Source organism: Corvus cornix, chromosome 8, assembly GCF_000738735.6.
Source record: "Corvus cornix cornix isolate S_Up_H32 chromosome 8, ASM73873v5, whole genome shotgun sequence".
In the NCBI taxonomy this organism is placed as follows: Eukaryota; Metazoa; Chordata; class Aves; order Passeriformes; family Corvidae; genus Corvus; species Corvus cornix.
The window spans coordinates 12,334,015-12,361,445 of record NC_046338.1 but is presented as its reverse complement, the minus strand read 5'-3'; the positions used below and the strand labels follow the sequence as shown (position 1 = coordinate 12,361,445).

The 27,431-nt window shown below is 39.2% G+C and overlaps 1 protein-coding gene across 1 annotated transcript in view; it reads left to right on the top strand.

The window, feature by feature from the left end:
* Window positions 1-27,431, top strand: part of ADGRL4 (adhesion G protein-coupled receptor L4) — a 73,535-nt gene that overhangs the window by 11,782 nt on the left and 34,322 nt on the right. The window contains exon 3 of the mRNA XM_010409009.4: window positions 25,927-26,079. Within this exon, the coding sequence (XP_010407311.1) occupies window positions 25,927-26,079 (153 nt within the window). The remainder of the gene's footprint in view (window positions 1-25,926; window positions 26,080-27,431) is intronic.

The following is a 27,431-nucleotide window of genomic DNA, read 5'->3' as shown; positions in this document are numbered from 1 at the left end:
AAAGGGCTGAGGGTAACACAGCTTTGTCTCACAGTTTGCATCGGGAGTGTCATGGGGGGCAGGGAGCTATGGCAGCAATAATCTATGCATCACATGACAGTCTTCATCACTGATCCCTGTAACATCAGAGGCCCTAAAGACATGCCAGAGAAACTTCAGGATATTGGCATGGACTGAAAGAGAAGTTCAGCTAAGCTCTGCAGGCCAAAATAGGAACTCTGAGTCCTGCATTTGTTCCTTGTGGTGATGGGAAAGGAGTAGGTGGAAAATTGTATTATGATGAAGGCTTTGCCTTACTTTTTCTCTTGAATAAATCATTTTCATGGGTAGTATTGATCCTGAGGAAGCTCTACCTTTCCGAAATCAGCCCGTAAGGAGTTCAGAAGGGAGAGGAAGCTGGAGGTACTCAGACGAAAAGTTTCAGGCCCTTTGTTCCTATCCAAAGTGTTCCATTATTTAGAGCTATGATGAAGCATGCATCAATTCATAAATATGACCACTGTGCAATACAAAAATATCAGTATTTCTCTCCCATTGTGTAAGGGATATCTGGCGCATACAGAAAGACTTTCGTCTCCTTAGCTACCACAGAGAAAATGGGAAAGGCAAATAGCCTTCAAAAGTGACTTGAAAACAGAGATGAGAAGTTTCTAAAACTTAACACAGCTTTTCATCTGAGCAGATCAAAATAGAAACTGTGCAGGGTGACAGTTGTAAACAATGCAGAACTACAATTTGGCTTCTTTTTCAGTGTTGTCATGCAAATCTTGGTATGGTGATTCCGTAACTCTTTCATCATACTCAGCTCCATGGTTAAGACCTAGGAAACTCTTAGTAAAGCTGTCTTTAGAAAATGAGGTCACTTCAGGGATGTATTATATGACACCACTGGTCTCACAGAAGTCAAATATTTAGTCCTAGGTGTGTCAGGACACAGCAGTGGGGTACACAAGTGTTGAGCTCCATTGGTATCATTTTGCACACTAGGCCTGAGATTTAAGTGGATGTCAAAGGAGAGACTGGGATAATATTTACACAGCTGTAGACTGCAGAAAAAAAGAACTGCTAACTGAACTTTTTGTATTTCCTCTTGAATAAACAGGTAGTATGTTAATACCACCAAATGCTTCTTGTTTGAGTGGAGGGATGTGCTAAAAAACCTCTGGGCTTTATTCTCTGTTCTCAGAGAAAGATAGTGCAGCTTCATTAGCTCCAAACTGCTCTTGAAACTCAAGTTTTGGTCTTAGACTGATGACCATTAAGAAAACATTTAGCCTGGCAATGGCATGTTACCCTCAAGGAATGCCATGCAGACAGCAACATTCCATTTTGAGCTTGATATTCAAGCTAGTAAGGAGTCTGTGCCGCAATATGGACATCTGGCTTCGAGTGCTGCAAGAGAAATCCAAGAGCACAGCTATTGCTGCTTTCACTGGCAGCATGGTAAAAATAGACCTGCTGCCTGTGTTCTTGCAGCAGCAAGCAGTGGCAAGAGCACAGATGAGTACAGTAAGGTATTTTATTATAGCTTCCTGCAGAAGGGGTGATGCTGATGACATTCCTCCAGCAGGGAGGTAGGTGACTTACGTTTGGGTCTTGCTAGTCACAATGGCTGTAGGACACAAAGCCACAGTTAGGGATGGATTTTCCAAAGAAATATATGTTGAGCACTTTTGAACTGTCTGGCTCTATCGGAGGTGCCTAAAGGAGGACTGGGTTGTTTCAAAAGAATACTCCCAGCTGTGGATGCCAAGCAATTGAAAATCTGTCCCTGAAGTGCCTTTTATTTTCCTATCATCTGATGGCAGTTTGGGCTTTTGATTGATTTATTTCTTTATTTTTAACTGTAAAGACCTTTTAATTAGGGAGAGGAGCTATGTGAATGAGCTGGAGCTGCTGGTGGTAGCAGCTCCTTGCCATTAGAGATTGGGTCATTAAATAAGTAGATAATATCCTCCTTATTGAGAAGATTTAGAAAATCATAAGGACTTTGCATTATTACAGTGTTTAGCATTCACAAATGGACTAAAAAACCCCATAATGGCAATTTTCATTAGCTGCAATACATGTGGAGGCTTCTTTTCTTTCTTTGAACAGCCAAGCACTAAACAATTCCTAAATCCCTCCTTGTTACTTATGTTTTCTTCTTGGTGGTTAAAAACCCCATAAAGCAGAAATTGAAGACTTGCTATTAAAATACTTGCTGACAGCTCCATTCAAAACATCCTTTCAAATAGTGCAATATCACATTGTGATTCATCTGCTATTCTGATAGAGTTGCTTTAACTAGTACCTTCCTTCTTAGTTAGGGCCCATCTCTTTTTACTGGAAAATTCTTCCTTTAAACACTTTACTGACTCTCTGCTGTAAACAAGCCTCTTTTTGGTGTGGCACTGTTTGTGCTGCAGAACACATGTAACCCCTAAAAAACATGGTGACAGGCTTATTGGGGATGAAAAAGGACAAAACAATAAGAGAAAGAAACCCTTTTTCCCCTCCTCACCTGTGTTGTATGGGTGTGAGCACCCTGTGCAATTAGCACAAATCAGGGTTTCTGGCTCAGCATCATGTCCCCACATCCCTGTGTCCCCAGGAGAGCACACGGCCCTGCAGGGCTGCCACATCTCCTGGCACTGCCTCTGCCAGGGCCAGACCCTGCAAAGCAGCACCCCTGCAGCACCAGTATGCAGCCTCCACCAGCTGAAGACCAAACCCAGGAGCATCCTGGGGATAAGTGGTCCCCAGTGAAGCGGGGTGAATTTCACTGTTGAAGTTAGAATTATTTACAGTCACTTTAACAGGACAGCAGCTGCTCTTTACCTAGAGATGAGCCAAGAGCGCTGAAAGAATTTGGATCTGAATTGCAGATGGATGGATTTCAATTTGATTCAAGTAGCTGGACTGCACGATTCTGTACTGTAAGCTCTCAAAGTCAGAGCTTGAGAGAAAAATCATTAATTTGGAAGCTGATACCCTGAAAGACTTTTATGAAGCAATATATTTTCATAGCAGACACAGATCAATTTAAAAGTAGTAATCAAGAGCCATGTGCTACGTGTTCACAGACAAAAAATGTAGGGAATCCAGCCAGAGCCAGACACTTAACATTCAGAGCATTCAGACTAGCACTGAAGATATTGCCTCTATGGAAAATAGTAGGGTTCAGAATTAAAGTATTGTGAATTTGTGAGATAATCACAATGCTGTGCAGATATAAAGATGCTGCTGGATTGCTGCCAGAAACTAGCTCAACGTAACTTTTCTAGGCAAATTTGGGTTTAACTTCTGTAGAAACTTTGGAGCAAGGAAGAATCTCTGCAAATATTCCACTGAAAAGATGTGTTAAACTCTCGAGACAAGAGAAAATTATAATATAACAGGACCCATTAAAAAAACTTTTTATCATATTTGAAAGGCCTTCTCTAAATTCAAAGTTACTACACAAGCTTTCACCAAATGAGATTTAGGCCCAGGGATTTTTCCCTTGCCAGTCCTAAGAATTTTTAGGTGTAACATTCCATTAAAAAATAAAGCATCCACACATTAGTGCTTTGTGTCACACAAGTAATTGCATTGTACAAAATCAAAAATTTATATTTACTTGGATAGTACTACAACTAAACTCCTCCTGGAAATTTTTAACCTTGCTTCCTAAGTAGTCTCTTTGGCAATACTTACAGGAAAAAAATAGTAGCCACTAGCAGTAGTAGGTATTTCAAAAGGTGGATTAAAATGATCTCTTATCAGATTTTCAAACATTCAGGATTTGTACTTGGAGCCAGGCATGGTTTTCACTCCTCTGCTGAAATCATCCTCTGTCATGACTTAACGCAATCTGAAGAGACTTTCATGTGTGTTACATACACTTTCTTAGGTTGATTTGGCTCCAGTTTACCATGTCAGTCGTTACCAGTCAGGAAGTAAAGTAGGGAATAACATAATCTTTAATGGACACCTTTGTTTTAGCTGACATGTTAAGGCTTTTTGTGTGTCATGGTTTAACTCCAGCCAGAGACTCAGCCCCACACAGCTGCTGCTTTGCTTTCCCCAGTGGGGTGGGGGAGAGAATCAGAAAAGTAAAAGTACAGCAAAAGCTGTGCACACAAGAAAAGAAAAACAGGGCTTTCATTCACCACTGCCATGAGCAGGCAGGTATTCAGCCATTCCAGGACAGCAGGGCTTCATCATCTGTAACTAGTGAAAACAAAAGCCATCACTCAGAATGGCCCTTCTTCCTCCTTCTTCCTCCAGCTATATGTGCTGAGCAAGACACAATCTGTTATGGAAAAGTATGGTGTAGTTAAGCACTCTGCACATATTGCCATTAAACTAGATAAGGACAGTGGCATATTTTCATGGGTGTTTCCATAGCACACAGAGCACAGTGCTTGGAAAAAACCTTATTTTTCATGAGGAGCCTGCTCTAGTGAAAGGTACCCCTGCTCATCGCTGAGCTGTTCAAACTAGATCCTTATGGTCCCTTCAAATCCGAACCATTCTCTGATGGTTCTATGATTCTGTAACATAAGACCTATTGGGCACATGCAGAATTTATTTTTGCTTTTATATCTCTAGACAGATTCCATTTAGGTGTATTGTTTTGCTTGTGGAGAGTGAAATTCCTAAAAGGGCTTATTGCTTCTGTCAATTTTTATTACTTCTGTTCTCATCATGTTGATAGTACATTCAAAGAAGTCATGAAAAGAAAATGGCGAGATTTTTACCGCTGGTTTCTCCCCAGAAAAGAGACATTATAAATTGATATGAGACACATGGCTTTGTATTACATTGCTACATGCCACTTTGTAGTATGAAACTACACAAAATCTTAGAAAACCCCAAACATTGAAATTTATTGAGACTAGAAAATGAGATATCTGGGATCTTTGGGAGAAATATTATAATTAATAATTACCTCCTAGCTGATTTTAGTTATTTCTCTGCTTCAGCCTTTGACAGACCAGAGGCAAACTGATTTTGGCTGGGCTGTCAGTGGCCTCCCATTATTATGAGCTGGGACATAAAACCCCTCCTCACATATTTGTATAGGTGAGTCTGGTCACAGACTCTTCCTGTTCCCATCCTCTCTGCTTTCCCTCTATAGAATAACTCTGTCCTAATTGATATGAAAAGCATCTAGTAATTTAGTATCACCCATGAATTTAATTCTCAGAATGGTCATCTCTTTTTCCAGGGCATCAATAAATATGTTAAATGAAACTGGGCTTAAAAGGAGCTCCTGGGGAACCCTAACTGGATACCCCTTCACAGCTCAGTGGAGTGCAGTTTGTCATGACCCACTATCCTTTGTTTACATTCCTGCAGCCAGTTTGCAATCCCCATGACAGCAGTCTTATCCAAGACATTGTAAGATATTTTTCTAATAAGATTTTGTGAGCCACTGTATCAAATGCTATGCTACATCCCAGATATGTCATGTTCTCAGCCATTGCTGAGGTTCACAGCTAAGGTTTTCAGGCAAAGGGGGTGGTAAATCCCAACTCATACTTCAGCAATGGTAATTTCATATGGGCAGTGCCACCTGAAAATGAGGAAAGGCAGAGAGATGAGACTAGCTACAATTTAGGAGATGCAGTCAGAAGGAAAGGACAGAAAGATATGGTGTAGCTGATAGCAGGGGGAGGTCTGAACAGAAGAAAGGAGAAGGGCAAGCCAAAGAGAGTCTCAAAACTGAGAATCAACTTGATGGGGGAATTCTGGACCTGTCAGCTCTAAAGGAGGATCTCTAAGCTGTCATTAATTCAGTGTTTTTGTTTGATTCTGTTCAAACCAGGAGCCATGCCTTACTCTCTTTCATAGTGATTCTTCTGATGCTGCTGTTTGCATCACATGCCACTTGTGGATTTGGGAAACAATTTGAAAAGTATCCAGCAATTCTCTGCATGAATTCAGATGGAGGCATCCTTTGTGTGCATTGTGCAGTTTGTATCTGTAGGACATCTCATGCCATCGAGGCCATGTGGATTGGTGGGGACAGGAGGTTTTGCTCTCATAGCCCCATGTTTGGGGCTTGTCCCTTACTCAAAACAGAAATACATGGACAGACCTAGCACTGGCTTTACCAAGAGCTATTCCTGCCTGAGAATGGCAAGATCACACTGAGGATCAAATCCTCTTTCTGAAGGGATTACACTTCCTGCCAAATATGTGACATGGTTCAGTTTCAAGCACATACAAAATATATCTCCATCAAGACAGACATTTAACAGTGGCTTAGTATCCAGGACTGTCATGGGAGACAGCTCTCAGCATCCAGTCTAACAGTCTAACATTCTGGCCAATGTCTGCAAGACCTTGGGCTCTACCTCTCTTAAATAATTTATAGAGATAGTAGCTAATTAAGCTTTTGTATTAATTTTTATGTACTGCACAAATGTGGATAAGAAGAGTTAAATTTTTGGGGGAGATGACTTCTGAGAAGCCACTTCAAAAGACACTAGTTTTCCTTCCTGTCAATTCTTGTCACTGCTTGCAAATCTTCACTCTCTTTGTGTCACTTACCCATGTTCATCCTTGGACTTTAAAATGCATTCATCAAAGAGATAACAGGTTTCATTTTGTACATCACAAGGATTATCCTGTGAAAACAATGCTACTGACAATATGTGATGGCTGATTTTTAAGGAATGTGCGGCAACTTTGTGCATATTACAAAAATTTCATTCCAGCTCCTGGAAAAAAAAAGAAGCAGTATAATCTTGCTCAAGAGATTCCTGTTTCTGGCAGTGCTGGGTGCCTGTTCTGAGAGCTCCCAAAAGTCATACTTCCTGTGCTGGGACAATCAGAGGCAGATGTTGTTATTTCCACTCTGGAAACTAACTGCTAATATCATTAATACCCTGCTCAGAATACTCACTTAGGAAAGTATGGGTAGTAGTTTAATGAGATTTTTTTCCTTATGAAAATATGCAAAAACAAAAGAAGAAAGAAAAAAATATATAAGGATGTTTTAAAGCAGATATGGCAGCCTTTAAAATTTTGCACCACCTTCTTCCTCTCAAAATAAAGAATGTGTAAAGCAGACTAACTTGGGGTGTGTTGGCATGTCTATGTGATCCCAAGATCCAATCCATACTTCAGGATTGCACTGATTGGAAAAATGCTCTCATGAATAAAATAATGCAGGATAAAGAGTTGTTTATGATTTCTTTTCTCAGCAGATTAGCTATGTACATCTTGTAACACAGGCTGACTCTGTGGAACATCAAACACTTCAAGAAACCTGTTAAAAAATGAATTACGTTATCCAGCCAAAGCAATATCAGAAACGTCCCAGAGTCTACACTATCTTAATGTTGATTTAAAATCATATATTCATATTACCTTTTTATGTCTAGTAAAGCAATGTGATGGAGCCTTTCTTTTGCCAAAGTTGTATTATCTCATTTCTCTGAGTTAGGTAAACTGTAATGTGTCTGCTTTACAGATGGGTAAACTTAGCATAAAGAGAGGGAAGGCACTGTTTTGAGTCAAGAAAGCCTAAATGTAAGCACTTTCATCTATATTGGTCAGCCATAGTGGCAGTGGCTCCTAAAATGAGCCTCTTTCCATTCATTCATTTATATGACAGATTATTTTACTTTAAACAATTCTTGGATAAAATACATTAGGCATCCCTAGGGCAGGAACGTGAAATCAAGACTGGCACAGGAGACATTAACTGCCCAGCTGGAGAGATGCACTCCTGTGCTCAGGGTGATTGAACTGCTCTTGCACTGAAGTAGCGTCAACAGGAGGGATTGGGTGAAATTCTGCCTGCAGCTGGGTGATTGGGGTGTTTTTCAGGACTAGGGGAGGGCAGGTTTGTTTAGGACGGCCTTGAAACTCCTTCATGCTAAAACACAGTCACTGAAGAGCACGTTGCCACTACCTACATGTCTCTTCTTTTCTTCTTCCTGTGTTTCAATAGAAGTGACTGCAGCTGTGTTGATCATAGCACAAGCTCCCATAGGTGTTTATAGGACCTCAACCCCTTGTCAAAGAGCTCCCAGTGGAACTGAGGCATCATTACAAAATAAAGACTGACCCCCCCCTTATTGTTGGCAGGGTCAAGACAGTCCTGAGCATATCAAGAAGCACAACACAGGCATTTGTCAAAGTTCTTTTGGTGCCAAAATCATTTTTTCAAGCTGTGATTAAAGAAGTAGTCACAGAGAAAGGAATTAGAGTACCCCAGTCAGTAGCCAGTCTTTTCCAGCCAGCATTTTGAGAAATGTTGTATAAATTATAGTATAGTATAAATTATAGGCATGTAAATTACAACTAGTATTATGAAACATTGGACCTGCTGGGGGTTTTAGCCTGCATATATGGAATAGTCAACATACTGTTTCCATCATTTTAATAACCTATATGGAGCAGGTGGCTGATGCAGTTAATGCTGGCATCATTTTTCTTTCCCTATGTGATGACAGTTCTGTCATTTCATTTTGACTATTTAAGGCTATTAGGAAGCATTTTTAGGCAATCATCTAGCATAGTTATTTTCAAGCATGCCTAAAGCATATAGGGTGTCACCACCTTTCCCACTGCATATTTCTAAATAAGTATATAATATATTCTGTGTTAATCTATGAAAAAACTATGGACAAGATCACCAGCTGTGATAAACTGCCTTGCTTCATTTAGTTAGATGGAGTTATACTCTTTTGTTCCAGATGGAGATCAAGTCCAACATTGTACAATTGCAGATTTCAAAGCAGTGAAATATTTCTAAGATCATTGAAATATATATTTTGCATTTCAAAGATAAAATACCAATATGTCATCAAACCATTTAATTTTCTTCCAAGTCTGAAAGTAAATTGACGAGAGATCAGCAATTGGCAGGAAAACAAATGAAACATATTGAAAGAGCCAATTTGGTGGTGTCGAGGGAGGCAGATGTGTCAGTTTTACATCTGCTTGAGCAAAGTCCTTGTTGTTGTTTTTCTCCCTCCACCTTTCAAAAAATATTTCATTACCTAAAGGTTTCATTATTAGATAATTGAATAATCCTTGATAAGTGGCCAAGTAGCACTCTGTTCATTTAAGAGCCCCTTTCATTGCCATGCTGTGACTCAGGCAGTTGCAGTTCATTTGTGGAAGTTTCTGATTTTTTTTCTCAGAACTCATCACACCTGACACACACGAGATTTCAATTGCAGGTGAGCAGTTTCCTGAGCCCCAATATTCCAGATACCAATCTACTACCTCTTTCCTGAACTAGTTATTAAATGAGAAGGAAGTGGAAACAGCACTAAGATTTCCACTGACAGTCTGTTTCAGGGTATAGGCAGAAAGCATGGCAGGGAGCAGCAGCAGCAGCAGCAAAAGGAACAAAAAAAGCAGGAAGGGTAAGTGCTTCCATGTTTTTAAATACAGACAGCAAGGTGGGACCCTTAGACTGTTATTTTCTCTGTGAAGCAGGTAGACAGACATGAGCTAAGCCTGTTAGTAGGTGTTAGTCAGAGCTGCAAGTTTGAAGTGTGTCAGAAGCTGTTTGAAGAAATATGTACGGATAATGAAATGAGTGATTCCCTGCCACTGACTTTTGCTCGATTATTTTCTGGTCTCTGCCTTCTTTATTGTTAGTTTATAATTTGTTACATTCTTTTGAGGAGGCTTTCAAAAATGCATCAACAAAAAAAGGAGGCATTATTTAACTCAATATTTTATTAATTTTCAAGAGGCCTGATAGGTGGTATGCCCAGGGTGTGTCTGCAAAATTGAAAAACCAAATTTCATGAGACAAATGGTAGGACCACTGGATTTGTAGAACCTTTTTGTAGAACCAAGTTATGTATCTGTGAATCAGACCTCATGTACGCATTATCCTACAAAACAGGAAAGTGGAACCATGAAAATACTTGACTTTCTTTTACGTAGATTAAAATTTCTGTTGCCAGGAGCTGATGATACTTTTAAGTATTAGAGTTATTAATGTGATTTCAGGAGCTAAAGCTTTAAGTAAAAAAAAAATACTGACTATTGTAAAAGTATTCATTTCATATACTGGAGGCATTTCTAAAGACTGAGCACTTTGGCCTTGAGGTGCCCATTGATGCATAAAAATAACAAGAAATTCTGCTCAAAACAGACTATCACAACCCTCTTTTTGTCTGCAATTTTGACCTTGAATTCTACATTAGAACATTTTTTTCCATAGGAGAAGGAACTTTTCTTTAGAGTAGGGTTTAATCTGCTTGAGAAGGTTACTACAGGGAGGGCATCTGTTGACTGGGCTAGAGGACCTCACCTCTGTGTCTGCAGATCATCTCCAGTGCTCAACAAGGGAAACAACAGTACAGGGCTTAGAGACAAGCATGGGCAACATGTAACTTCTCTGCAATATCAAAAGGATATTCAAGGTTAAACCTCCCAGCCACTCAAATCCATGACAGAATTTCTTTTTTAGCTCTGCTTTTTAATGGGGTAATAAGGTACATTTCTAACGATGCAACTTAATCTTGTACCATCCTTCGCTCAAAGTAAAAACATTCTGGAGAGCAGTGTTTGAAAGGAAGTTTCAGTTTGTTTCATTTCTTAGGATTCATTATGTGGTTTAGGCTTACCCAAACAAGATCAAGGTGCCAAAAGAGTTCATATTGCTATCAAAGCAAATGTGACCTTTAAGGGTTTGAGCTTGTTTTGTTTAAATCAAAACAGACAAGGTAAATGAAAGGATTTTGTAGGTGGGGAACTGAGACAAAGGCAGGCTAAGTGATTCCACAGGCTTCCACCCACAGTCTATAGGAAAGTCAATAAATTAAAATGAAATCTGTAAGTCTCTTAAGGTCACACAATCAAGGGCGCAACCAGCTCACAACCTCCGGTTGTGGAGGTGGCTTCAGGAGGATGTATGGAGGTTGAAAATATGGAAAGGAGACTGCTGTGTGAAGGAAGTAATGTACCTTTTGCATCTGGGAATTACTTGGGGGCTGGAGGTTGGGGAGGTGGAGGCATAGCAGGGAGAGGTGTCATTATGTCAGGGCTGTTGGACTGAGCATCAGTGGAAATGCCTCGACTCCCTAGTGGCGCATGACATGTGTGGAATTATGAAGCTCAACAGAGATGCTGGTGTTTGCCAGAACAGTTTACACCTGCTTACTTTGCTCTTTGTTATCAGGGGCAACCCCTTGCTGAGTAGCCACCAAAGACGAGATTTCCCGATGGGTTAATGACTTTTAATTTTGCTGTTCCTTTTATCATTCCAACAACATCCCCCATCACAAAGCGGTGTACTAGAGCCCTGCTGGCGTAAAAGATGTGGACAGTATTTGTCATGCAGTCCACTGGAGAGTCCAGAGCACTTCCCTGTGCTTAGTATAGATGGGAAGTCTTCAGTAGCAGTAGGAAAATGTTGAATTATTAAATTATGTCTACAGCACTTCATATAATTTTTGCCCAAGTGATAGTACAGCGAGATAAGCCTGGTGTCGACAAGCAGACTTTTCCACCTTCGGAGTTTGGTTAACAGGCTGGCTATTTTAAAATTCAAGAAAAGTCCACTCTCTCAGGAAGAATTTAAATAGAAAATTAAATGGGTTTGCATATTGCTCTGCATGTCAGATTCTTTAGCTAGCCTTCAAAGTCTGCATGATCTAACCAAGCATGTGGAAGCAAGATACATATTTCTGAGTGCTATAATTGCTGTTATTGTGAAAAATTATTAAAGGTAAGCAGTTACCCCAAATGTTATTTTAATTCACTAAATATTCTGTGGATTAATAATACTGTATGTGGAATGGCTGAAATCATTTTTGGGTGGCTTCTCAGCTGGCTGCTTTCAGAGGCAATTCACTCTCTGGTGATCTTTCCTTCCTCAAGGAAAACTATTTAGACATGAGATGACTCCACAATTATGTCTTGGCTAGAAATTACTGTGGCAGAAACTCTGTTTGCTCTTCCCGTTCCTTTCTGATAAAGTGCCGTTAGTACATCCCTTGGCTCACTCTGTGAGATGTTTGTGGGCAGGGGTGTTGTGAGGGAACATAAGCTGCTACCACAGCCATTCTCTAAACATGCAGTTGGAAACGACAGCTCTGCCCTGGTGACAGAAAACATCAAAGCAACAAAACATGCTGTTTTATCTGATGGGGGTAACAATATCTCAGTTAATAAAATGGCTGTCATCCCTGTCTATTGTATAGATAAGGAAGCTGAGGACTTTGGGATGCTCTTTGTTGGTATGCCAAGTTGCAATTATCCTATGACAGAGCCCTTCTGGGCTATGATTGATGAAACATTTTGAGGGGGAAAGCACCTCAATAAGTGAATTTCATTGGATTTGATGATGACATTGCTTGCACAATGGCTGGCAAAAACAAAAACATTTTGAGTGGAACTAGGAAAATGTGGCCTTATTTAATCTGCCTGAGATGTCCTTGCCACATTCATTTATTTGTATTTTATGTTGCATGTAAACAAGTCTAATTCTGAAGTTCTTATGTTGACCTTTTCTGGCATTGAGATCAAAGTACTGTCTGCAATAAAGATGAGAAGACTTTAAAGACTTTGGTGGCTTGTCAGAGTAGGGTATGTTTAAACATAAAATATCACAACACAGCAGCCGTTGGCTAAAACAGGCACCAAATGAAGTTCTAAAGAAATTTGTTGCTCCTCAAAAAACCCATCGTTATCTTGCAGTTTAACGGCCTAAAAGTGGGGCCTGCTTAGAAAACAGTTTTTCCTTCTTGCCTGAGCCTTAACTCACAGCGTGACTCTGCCAGTTGTCTCTAGCAGCTGTAACATGGATGTCACCAGTTAAGAGGAAAAGCATGCCCTTTCTTTACTCAAATTCCTACCTAGATTTTAGGACTCCTCTGAACAATAGTCAGCCCTCTGTAAAATATCAGCCTTCCCAAAGCATGGCATGCTGTCCAATCCCCAGCATGCCCTTTTCCCTGGCTCCAGCTGTTCTGTATCCCAGATCTTTCAGTGAGTCTCTGGAAGAGGTCCTGGAGGTTAACTTTACAGTGGCTGATCTGGAGCCAAGGCAGCTGGTGTAAGAATTTGAACTCTAATACTTTATTTTCTTATATAACAGCTTGACCATTTGAAAATAAATGTCTTTTTAAAAACTGCTTTTTGTGTCCATAGTCTGAATTTAGATTTGAGGTATAAACCTACTCCAAGTGAAATGTTTAATGCTTACAATAACATAAAATTTGCAAAAATTCCAAGCACCGAGAACCTTTCCCAGCAAATTGAAACTGGGATTTTCAGTACTTTGACTGTGCTAGGACTTTTGGAGCAAAATTGAGGATATCCTATAGAACTGCCTGTGCTGGTGCATTCACATACGGGTGCAGAGGACCAAAGGCAATGACTTCTTTTGATGAATAAAACATTTGATAGATTATATAACAGTTTTCCTGGACTAAAAACAAAGTAACCATCTTTACTGCAGCTTGCAGCACTGTGCCACATTTCTAATAGATGGCCCAATTTTCAGGAATACTTAACATGCTGTAGAAATCTACCCAATGCTTCCACAAGTTCAGTCGATTCGGTAATTGAAATATTTATCTTGATTATTTTTGCTTGAACTTAGTTTTAGGCACTTACTTTAACGGGTTTATTTCAATATGCAAAGGGAAGGTTCTTTTTGTATTTTTGAGTGATTTTCTTGGCTAGCAAGTTTTTAGCCTCTCCAACTGAGAACTTTGCAGCTGCATAATACTCAATGAACAATACTAGTGAAAGTTTCTGCAGCGCCTCCCTCTCGGATGGAACCTCAGCATGGCAGTCTGTGGAAATCTGTTGTGTTCTACATGCATTTATTCAGCACCTTATGACAATCCTCCTTTTGTGTCATCTTAGTATGTAAATTATACCCCTCACCTTACTCAGTGGCAGCAGTGTTTTCTCTGTGCTTTGTAACTGGGACTTTGTCTCCGACTGTCTGCTGTGCTGACAGAGTGCAGTGCTGGATAAACCAAGTCAAGCGACAGCGAGCAGTGGTGTGGCTGTGCTGCAATGGGGTGGCTAACAGAGACTGGATTTCAGGGGCTAATTAACCTGGCTAGACAGTGGCATTACTGTAGCATCACTGCCTGCAGTAGGACACACCTCTGAGCTCTTGAAGCCCTTCAGTGTGGCATACAGCTTATCTCCTGTTGCCAAAAGATACACAGCATTTATACAACACATTCACACCCTCCCGCCTGTCTGTATTCCCAGACACAAAATGCACATAACAACACTTTATGTGGGAGGTTGTATTATGGCAGACAAACTTACAAGTGTTTTTATCTCTGACTTGTGCCATATTTCAACTTTATTCCATGGTATAAGTATTACTTCTGTCCAAACTAGATATGTTTTTAATGGAACGTTGTATTTTTGCCTACTAAGTGTTTTGTTTCTTTGGGATAACAAAGTCCTTAACCCCTGTTTTTAAGAATAAAAACCTTCACTAGAAAATGACAAATTTATGCAGACAACAGTGATTATGAATAAACAGAATATTTCAACCTAGGATGTATTAACTAATGAAAAGTAGGGTTGTTGGTGTAGTCAGCAAGGGAGAAGCCGCTTTAGATTGATTTAGGATGCTATGTACTCCCCTCACACTCAAAATTCATTAAGAGACCTGAGTAGGTAAACTCATTCTGCTGTTTGACATGAAACTAAAGTTTTACAGAAAAAAGGGTCCAGAAAGAGCTACCCAGACTATTTGGCATGAGGAGACTATGGGTTCCATCACTTCAAAGCTGTAAGTTTCAGGAGGGAGAGATGAAAGAGGAAATTTGGCCTTAAGACTAGTCTGGTTTTTGGAAGAGGTTGCTGCAGAAAGGAGGAGGGTTAGATGCTTTTCAAATTAACAAATTCCACTAAGATGATATTTGGCTAATATATGGTAAAACTATTATAATCATCCAAAAACCTGCAACCTTTCAACTGAGCCAAGCAGCACCACAGACCTAACTTCTGAGTTTTATAAACTCCCGTTCCACTTGCATCATTACATTTAGCTTTAATTCACATCAGAAGATAAAAAAAGGGGGGGCAGTGGGGAGTACACAACATCAAAACCTGTATGATTTTATAGTGATCCCCTGGGGTCAGTCTCTGAGAATATCACTGTCAGTAGTTAAGAGGTTTTCACCATGGAGTTAAATACTTGCAGCATTTACAGTAGCTGGAAATACTTCAGTGGTTATTGTTGTAGTCGTTAGTCCAGCTGAAATAATGCTGGCATGTTTTCCCTCTGGGTAGAATTCCTCAGCCTAATTGTCTCCTCCTTGCCAGACCATATTTGATATCTTCAGGTTTGGAGACTGGATGTTTTCCAGCAATTAATGGCTTTTCTCTGTTATAGATTGAAATTATTTCCTTTTGTGATTTAGTCTATTATCCAGAAGTGAAGCTATTGAATTCCAGAACATTTAAATGGGATAACTCACAAATAGGGCTAATATAAAAAGCACAGTCATCAAGCCACATGAAAGCTGTGTGGGACACTGTAGAAGATGGATATTTCACATGTAATTTTTTACTTTAAAAATAAAATAAATAAATCCATTCTTTACTATTGTCGGTATCTTCTTCTAATGACTTAACCTTAGTATTAGCTTAGAGCAGTATAGGTTCAAGTGTCTCATAGGGCAGGATTATTAGGTCACCTCATCTAACCTCCTGAAGTGTACTGGCAATCAAATTTCATTGAGATATTTCTGTCTTTAGTACTGTAACTTGGGTTTGACAAAAGTACATAGTGATCTCTGTGTCTCTGATGCCCAGACCAGACTCCTTAAGGTACTTTGTCCACTCAGAGCATAATTAGCCTGTGGTTTCAGAAATCAATGAACACTGTTCCACAATGGAAAAAAAAAAAATAGCTTCTGTAGTCACTGTTTTATGGCCTTCCACGTTATTTGAGCTATTACTTCTCTCAAAGAAATTTTACCACATCTTTTATTGTATTTTTCTTTTTAGATCCAAAATGGAACATACTACACATCTCAAAAGCAAGAAATGTTTTTAATACTGTTTCAGATATGTTACAGGAAATTATCTGCAATGAATTTGTCCTTTGGAAAATAATGTAACACAAATGACACCTGGGCTTCATAAAGTACTACCTGTTTTTAAGCAGCAGATTCAAAAGCATAAAGAGGAACTTTTAGCTGAACACCGAGGAGCCCAGTTGTTCTTTCTACATGTCTAGCTGTCCTTGTAGCCCAAATAAAGTCTTCATGCTACGGTTCTCGAATTAGGATTTAACAAAAACCTTCTCAGTAAAATTCAGTTCTTTTCTCTTCCAAAAATGTTGGTAAAATGGTAAATGTAAACTGACAGAGTTTATCTCCCCAGGACCAGGAAGGTAATCTGGAAATGTGAGATGCAGGAATTCGTGTTCACCCCAACCTCCAGCTTTGTGTTTCACTTGATGTTAGATGGGCCATTGTTGAGGAAGCTAGAGTGATCTCTGCCTATGACTGATACCCTCGTGTAACTGTCCATAGGAGACATCCATCTAGTAGCTTTTGGGATTTAGATGTGAACAGAGTAATCCTGATATGGTTATACTGTCTTTCTTTAAATGCATTTAACATCTGTTGCGTGCAGATCGGATAGATCACAAGATTTGGTGCATGGTAATGTACAACATCTTTGCAGCTACTGGAGAGCTATGTCCTCTACAAGAGTGTTTATGGTTCTGATGTATCATGCAAAAAATTGTGTCATACTGTTTATGTGTTTCAGAAAGTTCTGTAACAGAGTTTTGAGAAATTAGTGTTGGAAATAACAAGAACCAGGTGCATTGGTAATTTAACAACTTTGAGACTTATTTTTGTTAATACTAGTATACAGTGGCTGCTGGAGTATTGGACATATATGTGTACACAGAATAAATAAACACATATTATTTATATGAACTGAAGAAAGATAATGTAATCAAGACTGCACTCGCACATTCTGATACATCGACTTTCATGGGTGGTGCTGATTCTATGCCATCATTATAGGAAATGGAAAATGCAATGGGAAATCTGCAAGAAATTACAATGCAGATATTGTCTGGCTGTAGTTTGGTTGGAGTTTGGTTGGATTTCTGGTTTTGTTTGTTAGTTCTTTTAATGCAGTTTTATTTGCAGTGCTGAAACAGAACTTCTACCTGGGCTTCCATTTAGTTCCACAGAGGGGGCATAGCTATATGCTGGCAAATCCCTCTTAGTAGGGGACTGCTGTGTGCTGCTCACTTTCCTTTGAGCAAAAATATTTTGACTGTGCATGTGCTGTTTTACTCTTCAGTTAAAGGATGATTTTCAGTGAAAACAAGCAAATTAGCAACAAAAATGAAAGCTAGATTGGAAATCATGTAATTTAATAACAGTGAAGTTTCTAAAACACTTCTGCTAGTAGTGTTCAGAAAAACATTGACACCTGCACGCTGCCAGCAGTTCAAATCCAGCATATCCCCATTCAACTGCATTTCACCTTGTGTTAATTCCTTGTTTTTGAAGGAGAAAAACCAAGAAATTAATGACATGTCTCAATTGCATTCTGTCTAATCCTGAAGCAGCAAGCTTGACACAGGGTGTCTGCCAGGATGTTGAGGTTGGGTTCTGTAATTAGATCAGTGTGGGGTGAGGAAAGGAAGAGCAACGTGATCTTTATTCTTGACTTCTGCTCTTGGCAGGTTTTGCCCCTTTGCTCCTATAACAGCAAAGGTGTAGGTTAATGGGAGTCACTCCTTGGGCATTCATGTGTTTGAGGTCAGGCTCTTTTATGGAAACAGACTTTTCACACACACGAGCATGTTCACTTGGAAATAAATGCAGAAACAGTCCTGGTACTTCTGAGCCTGCCACAAGGAGCAATGGAGCAAGTCAGCTAGGGGAAAGCCTGCTTCAGAATTAGATACGAACCTGAGCTTGTCCTTCACTTCAAACACACCTGTCTGCCCACTCCAGGGAGGAATTCAGCAACCGGGTCTTAACTTCTGGCTCCCAAACATATAATATGAACCACCCCAAACAAATGACAGTCAAGGAATCCCATCAGCTCCAATTAAAAGTACCTTTAACAACTAGCTCTGTGCTTCAGCAGTTATTTCATGAATCATTGCAGAGCTCCACATACTTACTCATTTTTGTCCATCACTGTGTGCCACCTGTGCAATGAGCTCACATGCCTTGCAGAGTCACTGACATTAAATATTTGATACTGCCTTTGTGCTTTGCACTGGCTCCCAGGGCAGCACAGTTGCATCTGGGTTCTGCTTCCGGCCCCAGCTGCCTGGCACAGAGGGAACACAGTGCTGCCGCTTCCATATGACATTCCAGACCCCAGGATGTAGTTGTGTGTGACTGAAGGATGATAAGCCCATACCCTGACATAGAACAGCACCATTTCTTATCATAGCCTTTGCTGCATGTTTGTAGTGAGTTTGATAAAGCTCATCAGATAATGCTGGGTTTTCCCCTACCTCAGTCAAGCTGCATTTTCTCTCACTTACACCTTCTCCACATCTTGCTCACCCATACCATGATGGCCCCACTCTGGATTTCATATATAACATGTAAAGTGCTGATGCATTTCCTGGCTGTGTTTTCTGAATAAATATCTTCCTTTTCTTGTTTTGAAATTTAGGAAAGTGTTGCCTGGAAGCCTTTCTTCCCCCTTAATCAGACTGTTTCCTAAGCTGTTTTCCTTCTGTCTAATCTCTTGCATGGGACCAAAATGTTTAGATTTGAATGGCGACATCTCACTCATTCGCATCCTGTCAGATGGGAGCATTGCGTTGTTTGAGTTCACAGTATAGCCAACCAGGAGCTGCATGTGACTGGTACTGAAATTTGGATGATTTTTTATCCACTCCTATTCAGTATCTATTAGCTAATTTTCCAAATAATTCACCTAGTCACAACTTCTCACCTCAAAAGGCAGTCTTGGAACTCCAACAGACCATCTTCAGCCTGTTTTGGGGTTTTTTCCTGCCGTACTATCTCTGACATTACTCTGCTACAATCTCTCTCCTTCTTTAGCTTTGCATTTTAACAGCTCAGCTGGTAAATTAATGCCATGTTCTTGGGAGAAAGGCAGAAGGGGATCCTGGAGTGCTCCAGATACAGGGAGGTCATGGTCTGCTACCCTGAAAAGTGAGTGGAAGCTTCTCGTCCGTTGTGCCTGAACTGCCACTTGGGCTGGGCTCTACACCCACACGCTGACAGGCACCTGGGACTCTGCTCTCCACAGTCAGGGGTTGCCTGACCAGCTCTGAGGATTACCTGCCGCAGAAAGGGTGAATCTTCATAGCACTCCCAGGTCTTCCCCTCATGACCTGGTCAGGGAAGGGGTGTCAGTCAAATAATAAATCACTAATTTTTGGTTTAAGCACCCAAACTGATGCTCTCCACTTGCAGCACTGAAGCTTTCTTGCTGAGTTGCTGTTGGTCAAGGCAGCAATAAGATCTCTTCTGGGCCAGTGGTGGGGGGGTGTTGATGCACTGCACATAGACCTCTGTTCTCCAGAGGTGCAGGGGAGGCAGTGATGGGGAAAAGGTGGGACAAGAGCACTCAATATTTTTTTCCCTCCTTCAATTATTTATTCTCCCCTTTTACTTTTGTTTCACTAATTTAAGCACCTTGTTCCTTTTTATTCTCAAATTCTTGCACATGCCTCTCTGGGTAAATGGTTCGTTGCCAGTCAAGGACTAGTAACTTTAATGATATATACCCCACCACAACCCCGTTCTTCACATATGAGTGATCACAAATTATATATTTCCTTTTTCTGATATTTCACAAGTGTTGAAAAGGCAGGACATTCTGTGTGGCTAAACAAATGACAATTTCATCACTGGCTCTTACCCGATAATAAATGCTGTTCATGTTTAATTTATAATGTCTGGAAATATCAGCAAGAGATGAGGGAAACAGTTTAGATAATATATTAACCTCTCCAAACCTTTTCAGTTCTCTGAAACTCAACCTGAGGGTGACTTTAATATGTAGGAAACTTTCTTTTCCTTCTTCTTTTAGACTGTTCTGTCCTGTTCCTTAAACTGAGACCAAGAGAATTTTTCTTTTGTGAGGCCCTTTAGTTCCTCCAGACATGAAAGAAATGCTGATCTGAAATCATCTCTGCATATACAGATAGCCTGTGAAGAATGTGAGAGTATTTGTATGCTGTGCTAAGACTTTATAGGAGACCAGCTAATTGCAGAGCCACCAAGTTAAAACCAGTTAAAAATTCCTGCCAAGCTACAAAAACAGCCTGAGAAGGCATTGTGAAAAGCTCTTGAAGAGGGTAGGGAAATGTGAAATTTTAACAAAGCAGAGTTTGCAGTGGCAAGATTTCCTATGCAGCAACTGCATGGTTCCCTGCCCAGGTGTAGGACAAAGATGAATCAGGCCCATTATGAAAGCAATTCATATTTAAATGAGATTTCCAGCCCAGTTTCTACAGTGTCGAGTGGTTATTCTAAGCATCTGCTCTTTCATGCTGATTTAGACCAAGCTCGAATGCTGAATCTTTGGAGAATCATAAACAAATTGTGTTAAATTGCCATTAACAGAAACAAATCACAAGAAAGGAAAGGCAAGGTTGTTAATGGTATCGCTGTTCTTAGCTCAGGCTTTGATGGCAGTAGATGCAGTCCTGCAGCACAGAAATAATGTATGTAAGATCACCCACTGCTCTGAGACCTCCAGACAAGCTAAGCACAGCAGGGTGAGTAGCACTGGAATTTGTTTTACAGGAAGCCTTTCATTTCCTTGCTTTTGAGGGGTTAAGTGAGGCACTTCAAGCCCTGCTTTCCCATGAGGGTTACACTAGGGAAGGGTAGTTTTCGTTTCCCCAGGGGCTCCATAGCAGCTCTAGCAGAAGAGGCTACTGTCAGAAGAGAACAGCTGGATGCAATGAATCAATGTATTCCCCAGCCGCCCCGGCTGCATTTCCTTCCTACCCACTGCTCCCCACCTCTAAGACTGCTCTGTCCGAGAAATAAAGTGTCCATCTTGACAGATGGGTATGCCCCAGAGGCCTCCAACTTTGGTTTCCACAGACAGGCATGGATTGGGGCAAAATTAACTGTTGATATTTTAATTGCATTAACTTTATTTCGTACGGGGAATGCACTAAATAGGATGTGCATATATTACACACAGTGTAGGGTAAGAGATGCTTGTAGTCCTTAGTAACATCAGGCTTCATTAAACCTATGAAAATCACACTATTGGGCCTATGCTTGTTCCAGTGTGCTTTTGGGAAAACTTAGGTTATCAAATTCAAGCTCTGGTTAGGAGTCCTTAATTTAATAAAATTCTTCTATTCTCTTCACTTCTACAAAAATCTCATTTTGCACGGATTGGGGAGGACTGAAAGTGCACAAATCATTCTGTTTAACTTTGGGGACTTCCACCTCGTTTGTTTGTTACTTGAAGTGAAGGGAGGAACAATTTATTTCAAAATTTTTAAGAAGGAAAACAAGAAAAACTTCTGTGTGTTTGTGAATCAATATGACACCCCAAAACTAGCTCTTCATATTATATGTCATCATAATATCAAAAGTCTATCACGGAGATGTGCCATGAAAATGCAATGAAATTAATGCAATGAAAGTCTTTCATAGCTGTTTGATAAATCCACTACCATAAGACTTTTCCTTGTGACATTTTTCATGTAAAATACACAAACAGCATTACAAAAATCTTCTATCCAAAACTGATAACTCAAAGAACTTTCCAGTGCTTGTCACAAAAATAACAAATTTTGTAATTTTGTAGCTCTTTTCCAATTGTAGGTTATAATTTCATAACCACACATTATTAAAATACCATAAATGACTTGGTAAATCTTGCACTTTAATAGGGATATGGAATACAACAAAAGAAATGTTCCAGGCTGGTTTTCTTCCCCCTATAGTCTTATCAGATTCCTCTATCTTCCAACTGCATCATGGCCCTAAAGTCCACAAATCATTCTTCCTGTCTGTGTTGTGTTTTAAAGTTTCTAAAAGAATTGAATTCTCTCTATACAAAAATGTACTCATATTAATGAGCACGTTTTAATAGAGTATTATCTCAAATCAAGCTCAAATTATTAGCTCAAATCAAAATGGAGCTCTATTGGGGTATATGTTTTCCACTTTTTTTCTTTTATTTTGTTTTTGAAAATCCTTAATACATTCTCAAGAGACTAGTAGAGGTATGATTACATGTGGCTTCTAGTTGATTCTATCTAACCATAATGACATTTATGTACAGTAAAATACATGCTAGCTGTAATTTTAAGGTAAAAATGGAAAATGGATTTTATTATACTGTACCATATAAACACCCTACCAGTATTCAGGTACACATTCCTATATCCTCCACATATCTTTGAGTTACTTAACACAAATTTCCTTGGAAATTATTTATAACCTTCCTTACATTTTGGTTGGTAATGACAAGATTTTAGAGCAAACCAAATCATAGAACTGCTGTGTAAAAAATAACTAACCAAAAATGGAAGGCAACCCAAAAAAAACAACCAAGCCTACCATCCCAAACAACCTGCTCCCCACCGGCATTTCTCAAGATAGTGAAGCTGTTCAGGAAATGCCTTGTGTATCAAGGAGTCTTGAATGTAGCATTACTATTTAGCCATGATAATTAACCTTGTCATTTGGCCAGTCCTGTCTCTAAAGTCTCCAAATTTTTCATAATTTACTAGAGACAAAAAATCTTTAAAGAAATGTTTATTCCCAACATAGTGCCTGCAGCGTTCATTGAGTATCTATGCAGCATTGAACGCACATGCTGTAATTAAATTAGGTAGCAACAAAGCAGGTGGATTATATGAGTGCTGTCATTTAAAGTATCCTTTCTGCATAGGCAGAAAATTTTGTTAAAAAAACAACATTTTTTCATCTATAAATCCCACTGTTTTTTTCCTGACATCCTTTAAATCACAAATTCAATGATATTATAAATCATGTAAAATTTGGAATATTACTTTAAGCCCCTGGGCTTCTCATTGGAGTGCTGTCTGAACAAAAAATTCAGGTTGTTTACACAGAGAACTCGATAATATTTTTCCCATCATTTTTTATCTTGTAGGATATTTTGTGTAAAAAAATACATTTAGATAAACTGTACATGAAAATCCTTTCTGTTTTTTTCAAACCTCTTCTCTTGCCTTTCTCATTAACCTAGTAGTTTTCCATAGCCTACTTACGTCAGTAACTTTTTCATCATTAATTTCAATGGAAGCAGGATGTGGTCCAGTAAATTATCCCCCAGCATGGTCTGCTCAGTATTACATTAGACCATGGGAATAGTGAAAAGAAACTCCATATGAATTTAACCCTTTAAAATATTCATTCTTGTGTTTCCAATGTAAGTTACTGCTGCTTTTCAATGTTCAAAATTTTTCTCTAATGATCTGAAAGATCCCTCAATAAGCAAGCTCACTAAGGCCATATAGTCACCGTTAAATCCCTTACAGACATCATAAATATTGAGGAAAAACACTAATAATCCAGTGAAGTTATTTTAGCATAATTGTAGAGAATTTATTGATAACCACTGTATGAGTCATTTTAATATTGTTTATAAATCCTTTGGACCACCTGAAAAAGGTAATATTGTTGGATATCAAGGACTATAGCTGAACTCCTAGAAAAAAAATCCCAAAGTTCTTGCATGTAGCCTTTAGACTCCTTAGCTCTGTTATTCCTCTGCTTTAAATCAAGTCGTGCCATCATCAGTGACCTTCTACTTCTCATCTTCCAAGACTACTATCCCATGAGCTTTCCAAAGTCAACACATACTCTTTTCTAGAATCTGTAATATTTTCCCAAGACCAAATTTACTTTACAACTATAATAGGGTAGTCCACTCTTTTTTCATTGTCATTAAATGCTAGAGTCTGGGAGCAAATTTGGGTTACAAAGGAGTCAGACACACACAAATTACATTAGAAGTGGACCTTGTGATCAAGATTTGCTAAGTTTTCTGGGACCTGGTCTCTGCGATGCTACGTGACAAACCAGATTTTTCATATTCTCATGCTTTTGAACTTGGATCAACACCACACTTTTTCCTCCCTATCATAATTCCACTTAGGCTAATTAGGTTTTACTTTGGCATTCTTTAAGATCCAAAGCATACACATTCTCTGCTGTATTCTCATGAATACCAAAGCTGTAGAATAAATATTGTTGACGTGAGTTGGCAAAGTGCTTTTATACTTGGATTCCTCATTAAATTACAATAAATTTTAGTTTTAATGAGCATAATCCATTTTATAGTGTTGACCCAAATTCCCCTGAGGAAAAATGCAGCTCTGAATTGATATTTGCATGTTTGAGTCAACTGAGTCACATTCAAAATCATGTCAGAATTTAAATCTAAAAAAATATCCTGTTCGAGTTATGCTGGGGCTTGTGACTCAGTTATATTCCAGAAATGTATTCCTACAAGGCTTTATGGCTCTTGCTGTACTTTAATCTTGTCACTGCCCCAGCTTACGTGACACTTTCCTTATCTGCACCCTATCTCTGTAAACAGCTTATGAGAACACTGGCCATCAGGAAGCAGGAGCACCTTTCTAAAGCTCATCCTTGGCTGTCTTTTCTGAAATCATATTTCTTCTCCCTGTCATGCTCCTTAATCATTTCTCTTCTGCAATAAATTGTTATTTCTCTCCCTGTTAGAATTCTTTCCTGTCATTCATCATGTTAGGAGTACATTTTGCTTGAGAACAGGAACAAAATCCCAGTACACTTCAGGAAGTCTTTAACTCTTTTCCTTTCTCATGATGCAGAAAATGGAGAATTCCACTCAGAGAGTCTCCTTCTTTGGGAGACTTTCATTGATTTCTTTGTTTCAAAGTTTTGAGGTACTTTAAAAGAAATGGGCTATTGGAAAGATGGATTTATCAGTGTTGTGAGTTTCTCTCAGTTTGATAAGTAGTGTGCCTGGATAAGAAAGCTTTTGAAATTTTTTTCAAGTTTGGTCTGAAATTTATTATTTAATAAACAACAGAAACCTTGAAGATTTTGAAGAGGAAATGGTTTTATTGAGTCATTGCAGGACATCAACTGTGCAGTTCAAAGCACGAGCTTATGATTTTGTTTGACCTTTGATTAAGACAGCTGGATCCCCATGCCCATAATGACAGCACATGCTGAGGCTCTGCAGAGATTACATAGTCTCAAACTTGTGTATGTCATTCCTTTTCACCGTATCATTGGAGGCCTGGGATTAGCCCTGCAAAATTGTTTGTGTGAATTTCCAGGTACAAAAATGATGACTTGCAGAGCAATTGCTGAAAAGTAAGGCTCAAGACATGAATCTTTCTCATCTCTTTGTCAAGATCTTTGAGATAACTAAGAAAAAGCAATATGCTTGAAAACTCGGGCCAGTCATTAGGATGAATTTGCAAATTTTTTTTCCCAGTAATGCTGAGAAATACCACATTATGTCTTTAAAAACAGGCCATAAAAAATGTGCATTTAGCTATAGTGGTTCTGCTTTGATGTTAGAGAATGAAAGGGGTGATGTCTTTATATCCTTTTGACCTCCGTTTTTTATAATTCTGAATTCCCAGACACATCCTCAGAGTGACTTTCCACCTGTAGATTTTTGGATAGGAAAAATCTGTTATTTATTACAACCATGGCAGAACAAGAACATGCGTTTGTCTCAATCCTTTATTCCAAGTGTATATCCAATTAAACCATTCATTTCAGTATCCCACTGATTCTCTCACTTGTTGATTCACACAGGACGAGGACAGAGTGCTGCTGAACACCTGATTACATCCTTGGCAATGGGAAAACTATATGGACAAACACCAAGAGTGCCAGCTCAGCATTCCAAACTTATACAAGTGAAATACCAGAGCCAAATTAAGCTTATACGATACTGTTTTCTTCAATCGTCAAATGTAAATATATTTCTCCATAATTTATGTCTTGGCAGATGATAATGAGTGTGAAAATGCTACTCAGCCTTGTGGAGAGCATGCCAATTGCACAAACACAGAGGGAAGTTATTACTGCACGTGTATGCCTGGTTTCAAACCCAGCAATGGTCAACAAATTTTTGTTCCTAATGATGGAACCTCCTGCGTGGGTAAGTTATTACTGTCTGCCAGATATCTTTACATTGTCACTCTTTTCCTATTGCTTCTCTTAATTATAGAAATCTAGCAAAATGCATTCATAATTGTGAAGTTTGGAGTCTGGGTATAAAATTCCTACAATTTGGACTGAACAAGCTTACTTAATGTTCCAGCTCAGGCCCACACTTCTCCCTGACAACAGAGCAGCTGCCATTGCTTTCAGTAACACTTCAACCTTGACTCTGCTTGCAATACATTTAAACCCACATGTCACAGATTTACACAATAAATATATATTTAAGGCAACATTGGAAATCACCAATTCACCCACTTATGCCACTGTTTCACTGATCTGTGAGCAAGGTGGTGATATTCTCAAAAAAAAATGACAAAATAGTCTGCAGTCAGATCTGGATCAACAAAATTCTCTTTACATTTGACCTAGTATACTTCAAATATCTTTTGTTTTGAAACTTGGTTGGGATATTTTGGTAATTTTTCAAGTCTTATCAAAAACAATGAGCAAGATCAGTGGTTCTCCTACCCCCTGTGCCATTCATCAGCCTCTGTTTCTGAACATGTTCAAGATTACAGGGGAGGAAAAGTTCTCTGGAAAAATGTTATTTCTGAACAACCATGCAATCCTTTAGGATTTCCTCTGAATGGAAGAACTTTAACTATTTCTCTTTTTTTCAAACTCCTGGTAATTTTCTCTGTATGTTGCAAAAGTCCTCAGGGAATGGGAAAATGAAAAATAAATCTATTGCCCTCTACACCTTTATGCTGACTGTGTCTCATTCTAGGTATATCTCCTGTGAGTCTGTGAGTGCTGACAACCTTTCTTCTTACTGCTCTTAATATCAGCAGAGTGGTTGCATATTAAGCCAGAAAGTGATCTAATCGACATTTCTTGCCCATTGCTCACATCCATCTAAAAGTGCTCTGCTTTATCCAGCTGCTATGAATCATTCTTAAATTAGCTGGGATGGAGACAGTTAGCACATTGAGCTGTAAATATTCGCACCATTTCTGCTCCAGGTTTTGATTTTTACGTTATGATATTTCCTCAGCTTCAGAAGTTTGTCTTCAAAGTTATTTCTCTGACTGGTTTTGTGTCACTTTAACTTCTTATCATTAGCTTGATAATTTCTCTTTTTTTTCCCTCTTTACTGGGCATATTGATCTTTTTTTATCCTCTACTAGGGTTTAGTTTAGTACTTCTTTTTGAAAATCCACATGGAGGAGCCAAGAGCTTTCAAAACTCACACTGAAATAAAAAAATTACCTGTGGGCACCTTTTCTCATTAAACAAGTGTAACAATTACTTTACCAAGATGTGAGTCCTAAAGACAACCTTTTGATC